Source organism: Zalophus californianus, chromosome 16 (assembly GCF_009762305.2).
Source record: "Zalophus californianus isolate mZalCal1 chromosome 16, mZalCal1.pri.v2, whole genome shotgun sequence".
Taxonomy (NCBI): domain Eukaryota; kingdom Metazoa; phylum Chordata; class Mammalia; order Carnivora; family Otariidae; genus Zalophus; species Zalophus californianus.
This window is the reverse complement of record NC_045610.1, coordinates 35,907,706-35,926,744: the sequence shown is the minus strand read 5'-3', so window position 1 is coordinate 35,926,744 and position 19,039 is coordinate 35,907,706. Positions and strand designations below refer to the sequence as shown.

Below are 19,039 nucleotides of genomic sequence, written 5' to 3'. Positions count from 1 at the left end.
GATGTGAGATCTTAGAGACTTCGTTCTCTGTGCCTCTGTGCCCCTTGTCTACAATGGGGGGTGGGGTGGAAATTGTCCCTGCTCCACAGTGGTGTTGGGAGGCATACTGGAGTTAATATCGTGAGGAGCTTAGACTTCTGTCCGGTGTATAGTAAGCACTCAGTAGGTGTTAACTGCTATTATTATGGTATCATTGCTATTATTATTTTAATAATGGCCTATCCACGAAGAGGGCAGAGCAGAGAAGTAAGTTCCTTCATCTGCTCCTTTTAGACCTGAGAGCCCGGACCCCACATTCCCTCATCCTTTCCCCTTTTCCTTTTGTCAAGATCCGTAAGCCACTCTCAAACCCAGGACCTCCTGGCCTTCCCAAAAAGTGTTCCCAACCTTCAGAGCAGATTTCCGAATCCTGGGAAGCAGACGTAGTTCCAGGCGTCACTGTGGGAAGACAGAAAAGCTGGGAGACGTCTTCCAGCTCCTCTCCAGCAAAGCCAGAGGTGCCCAGGGCCAAGGAGACAGCCGGCCTTCGGTCCCTGCCGTGGTCTCAGGCTGTGTGTGTCCCCAGGTCTGCGCCCACCGCTACACCCAGGTGCTATGGTCAGGGTCGGAGGACCAGCGGCGCATGGTGGGCAAGTGCTACGTGCGGGGCAATGACCTCGAGCTGGACCCCACCGATGACTGGCAGACCTACCACAATGAGATGTGCAACAGCAACACCGACTACCTGGCGACAGGCATGTGCCAGTTGGGCACCAGCGGCGGCTTCACCCACAATACCGTGTACTTCGGCGCTCCTGGGGCCTACAACTGGCAAGGTAGGGGCCGCGGGGGACGGGGGGAGGAGCGGAGAGCGCCCACTCCCAGAGGGCAGAAGAGACCTCTTTGCCCCATGGCACCTCAAGCGCTCATTATGTTAATTAAACTTAAACTACTCTTACGAGGCAAGCGTCCCTACACCCATTTTACAGAACACTGAGCCTCAGAGAAGTGAAGTCAGTTGCCCAAGTTGCTAACAGTAAGTGACGAAACCTGAACTGGAATGCAGTCCATCTGACTCCACTTCAAGCACTGAAAACCTTATTAAGAAAATAAAACATGCTCCTGGTACAACTACTAACTGGGACAGTGGGATTTGGTGAAACAAAGAGTGAAAGTGCCCCTCCTCTCCCACCCCCCTCCCTTGTCCTGTTTCCCCGTGCAGACTACCGAGTGTCTTGCCGAGCCTCTGACTTATCTTAGACTATATAAATATCTTTGTAACACACACACACACACACACACACACACACACACACACACACACACAGCATCACACTAAACATGCTGTTCTGCTACTTTCTCTTCCCACTTATCAGTAATCTAGGGGCATTTTTTTCTCATCGATACATAGAGGGCAATCTTTGGGGGCTTGTGGAGTATTTCTTTGTGTTAAGAGCCGAGCTGGTAACAGCTATGGCCGCACTGCTGAGGTGTCTGAGGCTCACAGCCCACTCCATCTCTGCCTCTCTCCGCCACACAGGTTGTAGCCCCAGTGAGCCTCCTCTCCTTACTGCATCCTTGTTAATTGCAGAATCGACAGGCAGAGGGAGCCCCGAATCTCCTCCTCTTGACCAACAGGTAGCCCAGGGCGTAGTTGTAGCTCCAGACTCACCAGAGGCTGAGGCCTCTCCTCCGTCCTCTGGTCCTCCCCCACCCCCTGGTCCTTTAGAACCTTGGCAGGGTGGCAGGGACTCTCCCACAGCAGCCCCAGGGAACAGGGAACAGGTAGGCAGCCCGAGTTTGGGGCCAGGACCAGGAGATAATGGCTTGGAGTCTGGCCTCGGTGTCTAGAGTGAGGGAAATGTCATTTCGAATCCAGGAGCCTGGATGACCAGATTCCAGCCCTGGCTCAACAACTACTCCCTATCCCTGAGCCTTGCTTTTCTCATCTGCAAAATGGGCATCATCATTCTACTCCACAGAATTATTAAGATAAAGCGGACGTGATTTGCCAATGGCAAAGCGCTCACACATAAAAGGGGTTATTATATCCTTATCGGGTGAGGTTAGCAGGGGGACGTGGACGTGGTGGTGGAAGGGAGTGCTGACTTAAACTCCTCCCCTCTCCCTCCCGAAAGGAAACAGCTATATGATTCAGCGGAAGGACTGGGATTTATCCGAATATAGTTATAAGGACCCAGAGGACCAAGGGAACCTCTATATTGGTGAGTCCAGCTGTGGTGGCTCATGGGGTGGTGGAGGAAGGAGGGGGCTCAGTTCCTAGCATGCTGGCCTCTCACCTTCGGTGCCTGGTGGAAGAGCGAGGCCACGGTGCAGGTGTGACTAGTGGCATTTAGCTTGACTAGCACATACTTGCTGAGTACCACCTGTATGCCAGGGCTGTTCTGAGCACCCAAAATGCAAAGTCCCTACCTTCATGGAAGTCATAGTCCTGTGTGCAGGCAGGACTGGAGGCTGGGTGTCCAGGATCCACTTTCTTGCCCAACTTGGAAGAGAGGAAGAGAAGATATTTGGGAAGTCTGGGGGGCAGAGTGGAAGGGGACAAAGTTTACTGGGCCTTGCTTGACCACCTTCTCCCCCATCCCAGGATACACAGTGCAGGTGGGCAGCGCCATCCTGCACCCCACAGACATCACCATCGTGACAGGTGCCCCACGGCACCGACATATGGGCGCTGTCTTCTTGCTGAGCCAGGAGGCAGGCGGAGACCTGCGCAGGAGGCAGGTGCTGGAGGGCACGCAGGTGGGCGCCTATTTTGGCAGCGCCATTGCCCTGGCAGACCTGAACAATGATGGGTGAGGATCCAGGGACGTTTTCTGGGGCCAGGGAGAACAGCAAGGGGGGGCAGTCTTGCCCAAACCAGGGCAGAGAAATGGAAGGTCCCGATTGCTCCTTTGTTTGCATGCTCTTTACAGGGATTTGCTTGTTGATTTGCATGTTGATTTGCAATTAGCCTTGAGATTCTGGGTATTTACACGTCAATTGCATGACACCTGCATCTCCTTTTGTCCTTGTATGGTTCTCATGGATGTGGGTTGTTTGGGTGTGATCCGCGCTCCCTGGCTTCCCCGTGACGTGTGTCCTCTGTCAGACGGGTCATGTTGGCATTTCCATGTCCTTCCCGTGAACCATGGCCAGAGATGCCATTTGCATAGCCACGCGCCCTGGCGCAGTTGTGCCCACTAAACAAGAGTTATGTTGTCCCATTTCTCCCTCCTTCTCTCCCGTGCAGGTGGCAGGACCTCCTGGTGGGCGCCCCATACTACTTTGAGCGGAAAGAAGAGGTAGGGGGTGCCCTCTATGTCTTCATGAACCAGGCAGGCACCTCCTTCCCTGCCCACCCCTCCCTCCTTCTCCACGGCCCCAGTCGCTCCGCCTTTGGTTTCTCCGTGGCCAGCATTGGTGACATCAACCAGGACGGATTCCAGGGTATGAGCCAGCAGTCCTGCCCCAGCACACCCACTGAGTGCCAGCTCCATACCAGGCTTGACAGGGCCCGAAGAGAGGACGGGATGGGGCCCAGGCCCAGGGAGTTCACAGCAGTAATAGGGAGAGGCCGTGCAGAGGAAGCCACCAGCAGCGAGCTCGGTGGGCCTCCCGGAGGAGTGGACGTACCACTGGGCATCAGATGCTGAGCTGAGTGTGCACAATGGAGGGGAACAAAAGGGGTATCGCGTGATTTCTCGATCTACCCAAATTTAGTGGACGTGGGGTGTTCACATCAAAAATGAATGAGGCTGGAGCAGCAGTGTGGAGATGGGGTGTGTGCTTCGAAAGCCAGGCAGAGGACCTGGGGCTTTACCTTTGGGTAATGGCGGAGGGGTGGGTGTCCAGAGAAGGTTTGGGGCAGGGAATGTGATATGATAACTTGGTACCTTGAAAGATGGTTCTGGAGGGTAATATGGGATGGATGGGGGAGAGTGAGGCTGGGGATGTTAAGGCCAAGAATGTATTCTATCAAGTGTGGGATGCGAAAGGCTGGGACAAAGTGGAGCCCCAGGTGGAGACGATATCCAGTGCTGTGCAGGACTTGGGGATCAGTCAGACCTGGGGTATCAAGCAAAGAGACGGAGTAAGCAAGAGGCTGGTTGCCATGAAAGCGCCCGGCTTATCTGGAAACCACTTTTTCTGACGACCTCGGTTTCCCAGAACATACCTGAGAACCAAAAGGAAGGCAGAGGAGTCTCTAAAGAGCCAAAGTAGGTGCTAGAAAGTTCAGGTAGCAAAGCCCAAGCATTTACTGATAGAAGAGTCATCTGGTTTCTACTCAGGACCTACTTAGTTTTCCTTTACATACTTTTCTAATAAGCTTGGCTTTCCGGTTACCCAGGCCTTATCAGATCAAAAGTAGCGAACTAGAAAGAGTTGAGTAAAGGTTAAGATAATAAAACATTTGGGGTTTATTTGTGGAAATAATGGTTAGAATTTTAAAGGTCTAAGGAACTTTAATAAGGAAAGTGATAGTGTGATTAAAATTCCAGCCCCTGGTGTTAGACAGACATGGACTCAATATCCTCTTTCTACTCATGAGCTGTGTGGCTTTGGGTTTTCTGAGTCTGCTTCCTCATCTATAAAACGGGACAGCAGTACCTAACCCCAGCAGTCTCGTCAGGATTAAATGAGAGCAGTGCTTGATAACTAGCTGGCAGAGTCACCAACGGGGAACACTTCCTTTTGTGACCCTGCTGGTAAATGTCATTAGAAGAACTGGGTGTCTGAAGGGGAGGTTGATGGAGGAGATGCAAGGTGCCATAGTTAGGGAAAACAAACACTAGGCCAGTGCTCAGGAATCTGGAGTGTAGGCGTGCCTGTGACATTAACTTGCTGTGTGTCTAGGTAGGTGCCTTGTCTCTCCTAGACCTACTTTCCCACAATACAAAAGGAGGCACCTGGGCTCACAGTGGTCCCAGTTTTAATCCTGAGCTGTAGAGCTCTGTTCCCTGATGTTCTGAGCGCTGCCTGGCAGTGTGAGTTCTGTTTCCTGCTGGACCCTGTGGCCTGGAGTTCCAGGTCGGGGAGACATGGGGCCCGCAGGACTCAGGGTGACCTCTCCTGCCTCTCTTCCCCAGACATTGCTGTGGGAGCCCCGTTCGAGGGCTTGGGCAAAGTGTACATCTATCATAGCAGCTCCAGGGGGCTCCCGGGACAGCCGCAGCAGGTATGGGTGGACAGGAACAAAGGGGGCTTTCCCTCCTTCCCCTCACCCACCCTCTCCCCATCCCCCCTGGGCCCCACTCCCCAGAGCTCACCCTGAGCCTGTCCCCACTGCTTCCCCCTACCCCCAGGTAATCCAGGGGGAGGAGCTGGGACTGCCCGGCTTGGCCACCTTTGGCTACTCACTGAGTGGGCGGATGGACGTGGATGAGAACTTCTACCCAGACCTGCTGGTGGGGAGCCTGTCAGACCGCATCGTGCTGCTTCGGTAAGCCAGGGCGATGGTAGATAGGGGCCTTTCTCCCCTCCAGCCCTGTCTGCATGGCTCCCCAGCTCCATCCACCTTTGGCACCAGGTCCACGCAAGCCTGAGCCCCAGGCCTGGACTGGCAGGGGCTGGGCAGGAAGGACTGATGTCTGTTTTCTATGCAGGGCACGGCCTGTCATCAATATCCTCCACAAGACCTTGGTGGCCAGGCCATCTGTGCTGGACCCTGCGCTCTGCACAACCACCTCCTGGTGAGACTCTCAGCCCCTGCTCTGTCCACGTACTCCTTATGTATGGGCATGCCAGGAAGGACCCTGGCTCCCAAAACCCTCCCCTGGCAACTGATTTCCCACCCTTAGAGGGTTGATTCCTGGGGTAAGCGTTGCCCCTCCTACCCAACCTCATTAAAAAGCCAACTTCCTTGCAGGAGGTAATGGGCAAATTGGAGGGGTAGGAGAGCATGGTGGTTAGGAGTGGGAGCTCTGGACGGCCTTGTTCAAATCCCAGCTCTGCCCACTGCAGTGGTAAGGGTGGGCTCTGGGGAGGGAGGTCCCGGAGGAGGAGGGAAGAGGGAGACATTAAGTGGACGGGAGAGAGAGCCACCTTGAACAAATTGTTATCTCCCTGAGTCTCAGGTTCATTGCCTATAAAACAAAGTTAATAATAGTAACAACGAATTTATGGGATTATTGTGATAATTAAATGAGATGATGTACACAAAGCCCTTCACATGGGGCCTTATCCACCTCAAGTGCTCAGAATATGTTAGTTGCTAACATGGTCACAGTAGGGATGGTGATGGCCCCGAGGCCTTTGCATGAATGAGGCCTGGATCAGAAGGCAAAGGGACCCAGAGCAGAAAGCAGGGGTGAGTGGGAGGAGATCTGGATAGTGTACCCTGTACAAGACTGGGCAGGGTACCAACCAACCGATAACTTCAGGCAACTCCTTCTGCTCTCAGGGCCTCAGTTTCCCCGTTGGTGACCTCTAACCCAGTTTAATTTTTTTTTAAGATCTAATTTATTTATTTTAGAGGGAGGGGGGAGCAGAGAGGGAGAGAGAGTCTCAAGCAGACTCCCCGCTGAGTGCAGAGCTCAATGAGGGGCTCGATCTCATGACTCTGAGCTCAAGACCAGAGCCAAAACCAAGAGTCAGATGCTTAACGAACTGCACCACCCAGGCACCCCTCTAACCCTGTTTTCTGTGGCTTTCATGGGAGTTGGGAGGGAAGAGGCCAAAGACACCCTAACCAGCTCTGTGGATTCCCCACGTTTGCCCCTGCCTTTCCTCCTAAGGGCCCTGGTTTCCCCTGGCCCAGTACAGGGGTGAAGGCCAGGGCATGGATAAGTGGGTCCCACTGTGACCTCCTCCTGTCTCCCGCCTCCCAACAGCGTGCAGGTGGAGCTGTGCTTTGCTTACAACCAGAGTGCCGGGAACCCCAACTACAAGCGAAACATCAGTGAGTACGGGGGTGTGGGGAAGGGAGGGGTATGCTTGCCTGGCCACTTGATAACACCCCATCCACCTCCAGCCCTGGCCTACACGCTGGAGGCCGACCGGGACCGCAGACCGCCTCGGCTTCGCTTTGCACGCAGCCAGTCAGCCGTCTTCCACGGCTTCTTCTCCATGCCTGACATGCGCTGCCAGACGCTGGAACTGCTCCTGATGGTGAGGGAGGGGCCAGGGGCGGGACGCCGGCTCCAAGATCTCTGGAGGAGGTTAGCCAGAGTACCCCCAGATCAGGGGCGAGGGACTGGAGTCTCCCCAGAGACAGAGGCGGGGGAGGTGGGCCTGGGAGGCCATAGGTCTGCAGTGGGTACAGTGCACAGAATCTGGTAGAAAGAGACAGAGAGCCTCGGAATGGGGATGGGCGCCAAAGGGCTCATCACCTCTGAGAAAAGTGAGGTGCGTGAGACTCTTGGCTTAGTTGGTGTCTGGGGGGAAAGGGGCCCGTGAGTGCGGGACCAGCTCAGCCCCTCTCTAGGATATCACGGTTGAAAGAGCTCATCCTAGGGACCTCGGGGATGAAGGGAGGCTCAACAAACCCCTGACCCCCAATACACCCCCCCACCCCCATCTCTGGGGAGAAGGAGTCCCATCATCTTGCTTGTAGGTCAAAGTTGTAGGAAGGGAGTCAATCTGATGATAGGACCAGAGGGGGTTCAGCCCTACTGGGGTTTTTCAAGGTGGGTGGGGGTTCAGCTCCTCCTTGAGGGTTCAGGGTGGTGTGAAGAGTCAACTTGGGGAGGGGGGAGGGGAGCGCAGCGCTGGGCTTAGCTCCCCCTCCTTCCCCAGGATAACGTCCGCGACAAACTCCGTCCCATCATCATCTCGATGAACTACTCTTTACCTTTGAGGATGCCCGAGCGCCCCCGGCTGGGGCTGCGGTCCCTAGACCCCTATCCGGTGCTGAACCAGGCGCAGGCTCTGGAGAACCACACCGAGGTGGGTGGGGCCCGGGCCGGAAGGGCGGGGGCCGGGAGGCCTGTGGGGCGAGAGGGCGCTGTGGAGGATGGGCTCTCACGCCTCCGGCCACCCCCAGGTCCACTTCCAGAAAGAGTGCGGCCAGGACAACAAATGCGACAGCAACTTGCAGATGCAGGCGGCCTTCGTGTCGGAGCTGGGGCAGCCCCTGAGCAGGTGCGCTCTGGGCCGCGCTGATTGGCCAAGGGCGGGGCGGGGCGGGGCTTCATTGGCTAACCGGAGGTGAGGGGCGGGGCCCTGCGGGTCTGGTCGATTCCCCGGGACCCTGGAAGATCTGAGGGGAGGGGCCTAGGGGAGAGGCGAGTTGAGAGCAGGGACGTTAATTGGCCCGGTGGATGCTTAGGGGGCCTTCGCGGACAAGGAAAGGGGCTTTCTTCTCCAGGGGAGGCCAGAGGGCCCGGCTTGGCTGTCCCGAGAAGGGACTTTCTTCACTCAATAGACCTGAGGGGCGGGGCCTAGTTGATCCGGGGCGGGCCTGGGGCGGGGTTCTGGTCTCAGTCCCGGGGTCCTTCCCTCCGCTCAGGCTGCAGTACAGCAGAGATGGCCGGAAACTGCTCCTGAGCATCAACGTGACCAATACCCCGAGCAGGGAGCGCGCTGGGGAAGACGCCCACGAGGCGCTGCTCACCCTGGCGGTGCCTCCCGCCCTGCTGCTGTCCTCAGTGCGCCCCGTGAGTGCCCCCCCCCACCCGGCGAGTGCCCCCCGCAGGGCTCAGAGCCCAGACAGGGCTCGGTGAGCATTTACATCCTTATATACATGTCATTTACATGTGTTCTCATTTGTCCTGTGTCCACCCCGCTTCCTCTCGGCTGGGCTTCTTCAGGTGTCTGCAGCGTCTCTAATGCCAGGAGCACCCGGTGCTCAAGCCTCTAGGCATCAGACCCAGTGCCACAGGGAGGGGGCTGGAGGTCCCTGCTCTGACCACCCAGACCTGATTTGTCTTCTTTCCTCAGGCTGGGATGTGCCAGGCCAATGAGACCATTGTCTGTGAGCTGGGGAACCCCTTCAAACGGAACCAGAGGGTGAGTGCTGGCCACACCTTCCCAGGCCCGTGGGTCCCAGCCTGCTACTCTGATGAGCTTCTTAACCTTGTGTCTGCCTGCCTGCTTCCCAGGCTTCCTCGAAGCAAAGAGCCAGGAGAGGGGACAGGGAAATACAGGAGGGCATGGGGAGAGGCCCAGAGACTAAGAAAAATGGGGCCACTAGCGAAGCCCAAAACTAGAGCAGGTGGAGGTGAGGAACTGGATTTTGCTGAACACCTACTATATGCCAGGCCCGGAGTCCAACACTTCACACTTTTTTTTATGCTGCAATTCTCACAACCTTTTGAGGAGGTAGATGCTGTTTTACAGAAAGAAAATAATAGGCTTAGAGAGTTACAATAACTCGGGCACCTGGGTAGCTCAGTCGGTTAAGTGCCTGACTCTTGATTTTGGCTCAGGTCATGATCTCAGGGTCATGAGATCAAGCTCCCCTTGGGACTCTGCACTCAGCGTGGAGTCTGCTTGAGATTCTCTGCCTCTCCCTCCCCCTCTGCCCCTCTCCCTGCACGTGCTCTCTCTTTCTCTAAAATAAGTAAATAAATCCTTTTTTAAAAAAGAAAGTTATAGTAACTTGTTCAAGGTCATAGTTGAAAGTAGCAGAGATGTCATGGACAGAGAAGAAGGGGAAACGGGAACAGGATGAGGCTAGCAAGGTGAAAGAGTGGACCCGGGTGGCCAGGCAGAGACTCCTTGCCCAGAAGGGGGGGGGCAGAGAACCAACTCCCTCGCATAGCGTTCAGCCCCTCTCTCCCGTATGGCATCACCCCTGCCCGGCTCCAAACGCCTCTCTCTGCCTCCCTGGTCCTCATGGCAGATGGAGCTGCTCATCGCCTTTGAGGTCACTGGAGTGACCCTGCACACAAGAGAACTCCAGGCGCAGCTGCAGCTCTCCACGTGAGTGACCTCAAGAAGCCAGTCTGCGGCAGGGGTGAGGCGCCCTGGGACCTCCTCCAGCCTGGGCCTCAGCTGACACCTCTTGCCTACCCCCTGCATTCCCTCCCCAGGTCAAGTCACCAGGACAACCTGTGGCCCATGACCCTGACTCTGCTGGTGGACTACACACTCCAGGCCTCGCTCAGCATGTGGGTACCACCCCTCCCCCAGCCTGCTGTGTCTGTGCGTGGGCCTGCCTGTCCCCAGCGTGGCTCCTGAGCTCCTCGGACATACCTGTCTAGGCCTGCGCTTCCTCTGGGTCACCCCTTCCCTCAACAGCAATCACTATCATTATTGTTGCTATTATTTGTCCCCTTGTAAGGCAGGGGGCCGTGGAGGAGTCAGCCACCCTGGGGCCAAGGTGTTGGTGTGGCCCTAGCATTTCATGAGGGCTCATTGTGCTAGGAATTTTATATATAGCAGCTCATTGGCTTCCCACAACAGCCCCATGATATAGCAACCATTTTACAGATGGGGAAACTGAGGCTCTGGGAGGATACATAACTTGCTTGAGCAATAATTAGCACACAGCGAATACATGCAAAGCAGGGGTCTATCTCAGGTCTGCCTGATGTCAGAGGAGCTGGAGTTTGCCTACCTTGGTGCCCGCGCCTTCTGCCAGAGCCCCTCCCACCCCCTCAGACTCTAGCATCTTTCTTACCCTTAGTGTGAATTACCGGCTACAAAGCTTCTTCGGAGGGACAGTGATGGGCGAGTCTGGCATGAAAACTGTGGAGGATGTGGGAAGCCCCCTCAAGTATGAGTTCCAGGTAAGGGGGCCACGGGGACCCTGGGTGGGAACTCTTGGGAAGGCAGGGATGGGCCTGGGGTCTGTGGGTGTGTGGCTTGGGGATGGGTGAGATGGAGGGGGTTTGCCAGGAGGCAGTGGCCGTGACATCCGTTGTGCCCACAGGTGGGCCCCATGGGGGAAGGGCTGGCAGCCCTGGGGACCCTGGCCCTAGGGCTGGAGTGGCCCTACGAAGTCATCAATGGCAAGTGGCTGTTGTACCCTACAGACATCACCATCCACGGCAATGGGTCCTGGCCCTGCCGGCCACCTGGAGACCTCATCAACCCTCTGAATCTCACTCTCTCTGTAAGGACACCACTGGGGGCCTTTCATTTACATCTCATTTGCATCGTATCTCATTTGCATGCTGCCGGGCAGAAAGGCCAGTGTCTTGCCCTCCCCCGCTTCGTGCACCTTTAGGAGCCTGCCGCCCCTCTGCCTTTCTGCCTCTCCCCCGACTCTGCTCCAGCTCCTTCCTCCCAGCCAACATCTTCTTCCCTCTCAGGTCCCTGGCGACGGGCCATCTCCACAGCGCAGGCGGAGACAGCTGGACCCAGGGGGAGGCCCGGCCCCCCCACCAGTCACTCTGGCTGCTACCAAGAAAGCCAAGTCCGAGACAAAGCTGGTGAGTGGCCAGGACAAGGTTGGAAGGGATCGTCCCCACCATCGCAGGGTGTGTGGGCACCAGGGGGCACCGCAGCAAGGGGGGTGGGGCACCAGTCACCAGGAGACCCTGGTGCGATGGGGTGATGTGACTGACCCCTGTGCCGTGAGGCGCCCTTAGTCAGAGGGAGGAAGACTCCTCTCCTCCCTCAGTGGGCATCCCACTGCTCTTGCCCTTGTGGGGGCAGCCAGTTCAGTGGGCCAAAGGAAGAGACACCGGCTTTATTCCCCAGAGCCCCATCCTGTCGGGGGTGATACAGTCGCTCAAAGTCTTAGACGCTGGAGCTGGGGAATGGGAGAGGCAGGATGGAGGGGAGGCAGGGAGATATGGGTGGTGCAGGGCGCCCTCTGTTGGAAGGGAGAAAGGAACAGGCGTGGGAAGCAAGTTGAGGCCTAGCTGAGTGGAGAGGGAGGAGGTGGTGTCCCAGGTGGCGGGAACTGGCTTGAACAAAGGCTCAGTGAGGGACCGGGGGTGGAAAGGGGGTGTCAGGTGCTGGGCCCCATTTATATACAAAGGGACCAGATTTCATGTTATCTACGTCCGTGGCATCTATATGTGCTTGGCCTAAAGAACGGGACCTTGATGTGTAAGTGTGGGGGTGGGGTGGTCTGCATGAGAGAAGGGGTGAGGTAGGGCCCCTTGGGGTCAGCCGTGGGTGGGACTAAGCCAGGGGAAGAGCCAAAGGGAAGGGGTGAAGCAGGAAGAATGTGGAGCCCCAGACTGTCTCACGTCCTGTTTTCCCCGCCCACCCCAGAAGTGTGGCAGTGACCAGGCCCGTTGTGTGTGGCTGGAGTGCCCCATTCCTGATACCCCTGGCATCACCAATGTGACAGTGCAGGCCCGAGTATGGAATAGCACCTTCATTGAGGTCAGTGCCTGGGTCTGCAGGTCTCTACTGCCCCCCCGCCAGGGTGGGGAAAGCAACAGGGAGAAGGTGAGGCTGGGGTCACAGCCAGGGTCACGTGTGCCCGTGTGTGCGTGCGTGGGTCAGTGACAACATCGGACTTTACCCAGAAGCCATTGTACTCCTGTCACTGTATGCCTGTCAGCGTTAGTTTGTGTGTCTGCGTGCGGGCATGATGTCATGTCCGTCTCCAGCCAGAAGGACCTTCTCCCGGGTGTCCATTATTCCGTCCGGCGCCTGTTTCTTTCCCACGCCCACGTCTTTGCGGTGCCGCTCCCTCCCCCTGGAAGGCCAGCTCCCCTTCTGTTATCTCTGCCTGTAAATTCCTCTTCAGCCTTCAGGCTCTCCCCAGCTGCTTCACCACCAGTGAGGGCTTTTCTGAGGTTCCCAGCTGCAGACGACCTCTCCAGACACCCACAGAACTTTCTCAGAAGCCGCGCATGCCACTGATCACGCTCTGCTCTGGGTTGCACTTACTCACATGCCAGCCACCTAGACCCAGTTCTTCTGCAAAGGATGAGATTATCAATCTTTTCAGCTTTTGTGGGGCGTGCAGTTTCTGCTGCAAGTCTTCAGTTCTGCCATTGGGCATAAGCTGCCATAAACAACGTAGAAACGAACGGGCGTGGCTGTGTGCCAAAAACATTTTATTTACAAAAGCATGTGACGGGCCAGATTTAGCCCAGAGTCCTGACCCTAGACTGTGACCTTCCTTGTCTCTGCTGTCCCCCGCATCCGGCATAGGACCTGCCGCATGAATGATGTGCATTTGTGTGTGCAGATGCCTGGCTCTCGGATCCCTTGGGGTGCTGCTTAAAGATGCTGTATGGTGGGAGGGTGCCCTGGGGAGGATGCTCAGGGTCAAGAGGGAGGCTCAGAGGGGCTTCAGCTACTTCTTTGGACCCACCCCTTGCCCCCATCCAGGATTACAGAGACTTTGACAGAGTCAGTGTATCCGGCTGGGCTACCCTGTTCCTCCGAACGAGCATCCCTACCATCAACATGGAGAACAAGACCGTGTGGGTGAGTGAGCATGTTGAGGAGCCACAGTGCCTGGCCAGGGCATGGGAGCGCAGGGCAGTTTTTCAGAGCACTCGCTCACACCTTAGCTACAGGGTTCTCAATCTTGGCAGCACATGGGACTCCTCTGGAGGACTTCTGGTGTCTGGACTATACCCCTAAGCAATGAAATGAGTCCGTGGAGGTGAGACCCCAGGTAGGGGAGGTTTACAAGTCCCCCAGTGACTCTAAGGTACAACCAGGGCTGAGAACCTCTGCTGGAGTTTATTTGATCTGCGCAACTTCTCTGTGAAGATGTTCCATCTCCGTGGAAACTTGAAAACAAAGTTCTCAAACGATTCTGAGTTTCATCGGAGAGGGGGAAAAAAATGACAAAATTGTCAATTTTTTCGTGAAAAGGCTATAGTGGAGCTATGGAGGGGGCATCATACAGGAGACGAAGAGAGGGTTGCTTAAATGCATTGTTGTGTATCGCCCAAAATAAATTAAGGTAGTGGAGGAAGGGCCAGAAAGACCAATGGAACAGAATAGAAATTTATGTTATTATACAGTTGGCATTTTTAACCAATAGAGAAAGTTAGATTATGAAGTGGTGTTGGGAGAACGTATTTGGAAAGTAAAGACAGACCCTTACCTCACACGATAACCAAAACTACAGTGGAGTTAGATTAAGTATTTAAATAGAGGAAATAAAACTTAATATACCAGAAGAAAATTCAGAAAATAATTTAATAATAATCTTTAATTATGGGGAGAGGGAGTTATTTTACTAAACCCAGAAGTTGCAAAGGAAGACATTTGACCAATTAGATTGTATGACATTTTAAACCTGTATACAGCGAAAGAGATGATAAAAAGAAACTAGAAGGGAAACAATAGATTGCTTTTAAAAAAGTTTCTAGCGTATACGACGAAGGATTGATACATTTTTTTAGTATGTCAAGGTAAAGGGCAGCATAAACATAGACAGGCAGTATACACAGGGTGAACTGGAAATGGTCACCTTGGTAGTGAGGAGATAAAAATAACAGCCACAAGATTTTTTTCCCTATCAGATTGGAAAAGATTAAAGACACTAAGGCTGTCTGGTGCCGATGAGGTAGAAGGAAATGCTATTGGTTCGAGTATAAACGGATGGATTCTTTTTGGAAATGAATTTGTCAATATCTGTTAGAGTTTAAAATGCACACTTCCTTTGATCCAGCCCATGGTAATATATCTTAAGGAGCTAATAGGACAAATATGCGAATATAAATATATGGGGATATTTGAAAGCGTGGTTTATAATGGCATGAAATTGGAAACACTCTACCTGTCTTTCGGTAGGAGATTGGTTCAGTAAATTGTGGTACGTTTTCTAGAATGACTATGCAGTCATCAGAGATTAGGTTGATCTTTCTTAATTGACATCAAGAGATGATGATTGTAGCTGAAAGAGGGGTCAGGTCAGGCCGCAGGAGGGCATGTGCAGCACACAGAGACCCCGTTTATGTGGAAGAAGAAAGGATGTGTGTTTAACATGGGCATTAAAAACTATGGAAAGAGAGTCACCAAAATGTTGAAGAGTTATTTCCAGGGAGTAAAATTACTGGGAACCTTTAGTTTTCTCGATATCATCTGTATGTAAACAAAAATAATAATCAAAATAATTTTTAAAGAAATAATCATGTATAGTCAGAGAAAAATTTTCTCTCAGTATATATAAAATACATTATATGTAACATAATTTTGTTATAATACATATTACATATTATATAACACATATGCTATGTAATGGATCATAATATTACAATATTATATAATATACAATATTGCATAATATATATGTTAATATATATTATATGTAACATAACGTAAGATAAATTATATAATATATCATACATTATAATATATATTTTACAATATATTATATCGTATAATTATGTATATGAGTATATATATATATATATATATATATCTCCACTGTAGGGGAAGAAAAATAATGGTACTATATACTCTGCATTCTTTGTTTTTTTGTAAATATTTAGGAATGCTGGTTATGTACCAGGTATTGCTCAAAGCAGTTTCCTGATAGTAAACACATTTAATCCTCACCAGTGACCTATGAAGTAGGTATCATTCTCATAATCCCCAGTTTACAGATGAACAACAGAGAGGTTAAGTGATTTGCCCAAGGTCACACAGCTAGTGAACAGCGCAGCTGGCGCTTGAGCCCAGGTAGTCTGGCTCCAGAACCCATGCTCTTGACCACTTTGCTATACCATGAGGTAGGCATGGCCTTTATCAGAGACCATGAAATGGAGATTCAGAGAGGTGAATTTACTTGTTCAAGGCCACACAGCTTCAAGGATGGAGCTGGTACTCAAGCCTGGGTGTGTGGGCTACAAACCCAGACTCCAGGCTGCGTCCCAGATCTGAAGCTGGTCCTTTGGAGCCAGGTCTGCTCCTGGGGAAAACCAGAGGATGGAGGGATCTGTGGCCGGCAGTGGGCAGGCAGGGTTTTTTTTCTGGTCCCTGAGTGCCCCCTGCTGGTAGTAGGTCAAACAGCAGGGTCCTGGGCCCCGCTGGGACGGGATGGCTGAGCATGGGGTCTAAAGGGGGCGGACACAGGGCTGAGCCCCTTCTCACCGCTGCCAGTTCTCCGTGGACATTGACTCTGACCTGGTGGAGGAGCTGCCAGCGGAGATCGAGCTGTGGCTGGTGCTTGTGGCTGTGGGTGCGGGGCTGCTGCTCCTGGGGCTGATCATCCTCCTGCTGTGGAAGGTTAGGACCCCCAGACCACCACTGGGACCCCCGCTCTGGGACCTCCTGCCAGCAGACCCTCATCAGCTCTCCCTTCATCCCATTCCTGCTTCCACCCCACCCCCCACCCTTCTCCCACGTTGTGCCCACCTTCTCCCCAGCTTCTGGTCTCATCCCCTGCCTCCCCACCCCCCATCCTCACCTCACCCACCAGGACATTCCTGCCTGGTTAATGGGGCCGGGGGTGGGGGGGGTGGGATCTGCAAGCTGGAAAGGGGAAGCCAGGAGCTCTGGCTTCTGGCCACACCACCAAGCAGGGGCTGGGACCCAGGCATCCAGGCTCTCCAGCCCTAAGCCCCAGGCCATGAGTGCTGCCGGCCAGGCCCCCCCAGCGCCCCCTGATGGCCCATCCCCACCTCCTCCCCTCCGCAGTGCGGCTTCTTCAAGCGAGCCCGCACTCGCGCCCTGTATGAAGCTAAGAGGCAGAAGGCGGAGATGAAGAGCCAGCCGTCAGAGACAGAGAGGCTGACCGACGACTACTGAGGGGGGCAGCCCCCTGCCCCCGGCCCACCTGGGTAACGCGGCCTCCGGGCCCTCTTCCCTGAGCCCTGCAGCTGGCCGGGGCCTCTGACTCTGTCCTATCTGCTTTTCTTCCTCATGGGCCCTCGCTGCACTTCACTCTGCCCCTGGCATCAGCCCAAAGAGCAGCCCATGGTCTCCCTCCACACCCTGGGAGAGCTCAAGATGTCTTCTCACCGCCTCCCCTGAAAATTTGGGGCCCTAAGAGGGAGCCAGAAAATGCTCCCCATGCCCCCTTTGCTTTCTGGGAATCAGAAAAGGGCCCTGGCCAAGGCTACGCCCCATCTCTGGGCCACACAGCAAATACCCAGAGTGATTCTGCGCCTCCATTTCCACCTCCAGAGAAGGAGGGGACTAGGAGTCCTTCTGGAACTAGTACCTTTCCTCCTCAGAGCCCCTCTGGGGTGACACGCTGGCCCCCCAGCCCCATAGTGCGATCAGGGCAGACCACGACGCTTCCTAGCCATCCTGTCAGCAACCTCAGTGACTGTCCCTCTGTCTCCAGCTGCCTCCCGCTCTCCTCTCTGCCTTCCTCAATTCCTCCTTCCTCTGGGGCCGAGGGTGGGCAACCTCGCCCTCTCTGTCACAGTGCAGGGAGATGGCATGTGTTTGGGTCAGGGGTCCTGGCTTTGAGAGCCTCTGGGTGGGGGGTGGGGAAGGGGCTAGGCACATCTTCCGGTAACCTCGAGGGCTGGATGCTGATGCCCTTCCTCTTCTCCGCCCCTCCCCCCCCGCAGTGTGACTTCTTTAAGCGGACCCGCTATTACCGGATCATGCCCAAGTACCACGCGGTGCGGATCCGGGAGGAGGAGCGCTACCCACCCCCAGGGAGCACCGTGCCTACCAAGAAGCACTGGGTGACCAGCTGGCAGACGCGGGACCGATACTACTGACATCCTCCCTGATCCCACCCCTGCTCCCCCAGTGCCCCTTCTATTTATCATATGTTATGCCCCCGACAGGCCACAGGGGCCACTGGCTTTGGCCGGCGCCAGCAAGTCCGGGCAGACACAGCCCTGCTAGCACAGGCATGTGCATCTGGCTGTGGGCTTCTCCCCGCAGGAGCGCGGGGGCCGTGGGCCTGGACACGTGGGGGGCCCGCCACCTGTGGACTGTGCCGGGCACCACCCCTGCCTGGGCCAAAACCAAGCCAAAGGGCCTGCACCAGAGCCAGGAGGAAAAGGCCCCCACTGTGGTAACACCCCCACCCCCACCTTTCACACTGGACCCATCTTGAGCCATAGTCACTGGATTGACTCTGCTGTTGAGACTACAACTACGACCACAGGGAACAGCGCCCCAGGCACCCCCAGCCATGGCTCCTGGCACCCACCTCAGGTTGCCCACAGTGGTGGCATTTGCAGGACCTGGCATGCTCAGACCCAAGAGCAGAGTGGACTAGAAGGAAGGTCCCCAGGATTCCTTTCCTTCACAGATCTCTGTGAAGCCTCTCTCCTCGGGGGAGATTCCCTTCTGACAAGGAACGCAGTCTGAAGGAACAAAGACGGACAAGCCACTGGACAGCGCGGCGGACTGCCTGTGACGGGACGGCCCCGGGAGCACGGAGGAATGCTCAGCAGAGGAGGGGACCAGTCCTGGGCCAAGGAGCTGTTGGAAGGAGAGAGGAGATCCTACTTCTCACTGACCACTACTATCCAGGGCTCTGAAGGCCCGGAGAGACCCCACACCCCCCAAGATCACGGAGGGAGCGACACTTGAATGTAGAACGGGGAGGGAACCCTGTCCCTGCCCCATCGGCTGGAACCTCCTCTGCCCTCACTGCCCATGGGTAAGGGGCCTAGAAGTGGGGTTCTTGGCGGTCCTTGGCTTTCAGAACCAACTTAGCTCTGCCTCCTCACCCCACGGGCTAAGTCCTGAGGCGCATTCTAGAAGTCGAGGCTGGTTCCAGGAAACCTCTCCTGACCCCTGCCTTTTGGCAGTCCCCTTTTCCAGTCCCTACCCACTTCCACGGTACTGTAGCAGGGGAGCTCCCTCCTCCCCCTTGTGCCTTCTTTGTATATAGGCTTCTCACGGCAACCAATAAACAGCTCCCAGTTTGTATGCTCTGCATCGGCCTCCATTCACCACCCCACCCTCACCCCCATCCCAACCGCAGTTCAGTCTGTTGGATAGTGATGTCATCTAGCTGACCCCTAGGTGGACAAAGCCAGGGGCAGGGATCATAGAGGTTGGGAGGCTGAAAATGTATGCGGGACAAACCAGTCGCTGCTCTCAGGGATGTCCTGATCTAAGGGATGGTCATCCAGAACGTAAAGTCTGGGAAAAGACCTGAGTATACTGGATAGAATCCAAAATGGTGGACAGTGTGCTGGCCCCGGGGAGGGAGGAGGGAGGTACAGGTGGTGGTGTGCAGGGTCCAGAAGAGGCAGAAAGCTACTTGGCTGTAGAAGCAGGTAGTCCTGGATAGTAGTGGAGGGAGGCTGGGTGCAAGGGTGCA

General features: G+C 54.9%; 1 protein-coding gene across 1 annotated transcript in view; it reads left to right on the top strand.

The window, feature by feature from the left end:
- The window catches only part of ITGA3 (integrin subunit alpha 3), a 28,607-nt gene extending 9,958 nt beyond the window's left edge, over positions 1–18,649 (top strand). Inside the window, exons 5-27 of the mRNA XM_027568172.2 lie at positions 566–815; positions 2,118–2,204; positions 2,588–2,795; positions 3,233–3,429; positions 5,070–5,158; positions 5,286–5,422; positions 5,586–5,672; positions 6,813–6,880; positions 6,953–7,089; positions 7,717–7,866; positions 7,964–8,061; positions 8,429–8,576; positions 8,860–8,928; positions 9,764–9,843; positions 9,954–10,031; positions 10,550–10,652; positions 10,796–10,978; positions 11,178–11,297; positions 12,091–12,204; positions 13,165–13,263; positions 15,898–16,023; positions 16,435–16,577; positions 17,319–18,649. Coding sequence (XP_027423973.1) covers positions 566–815; positions 2,118–2,204; positions 2,588–2,795; positions 3,233–3,429; positions 5,070–5,158; positions 5,286–5,422; positions 5,586–5,672; positions 6,813–6,880; positions 6,953–7,089; positions 7,717–7,866; positions 7,964–8,061; positions 8,429–8,576; positions 8,860–8,928; positions 9,764–9,843; positions 9,954–10,031; positions 10,550–10,652; positions 10,796–10,978; positions 11,178–11,297; positions 12,091–12,204; positions 13,165–13,263; positions 15,898–16,023; positions 16,435–16,545 — 2,739 coding nt within the window. The 3' untranslated portion in view covers positions 16,546–16,577; positions 17,319–18,649. The remainder of the gene's footprint in view (positions 1–565; positions 816–2,117; positions 2,205–2,587; positions 2,796–3,232; positions 3,430–5,069; positions 5,159–5,285; positions 5,423–5,585; positions 5,673–6,812; positions 6,881–6,952; positions 7,090–7,716; positions 7,867–7,963; positions 8,062–8,428; positions 8,577–8,859; positions 8,929–9,763; positions 9,844–9,953; positions 10,032–10,549; positions 10,653–10,795; positions 10,979–11,177; positions 11,298–12,090; positions 12,205–13,164; positions 13,264–15,897; positions 16,024–16,434; positions 16,578–17,318) is intronic.
- The last annotated feature ends 390 nt before the right edge of the window (positions 18,650–19,039 follow it).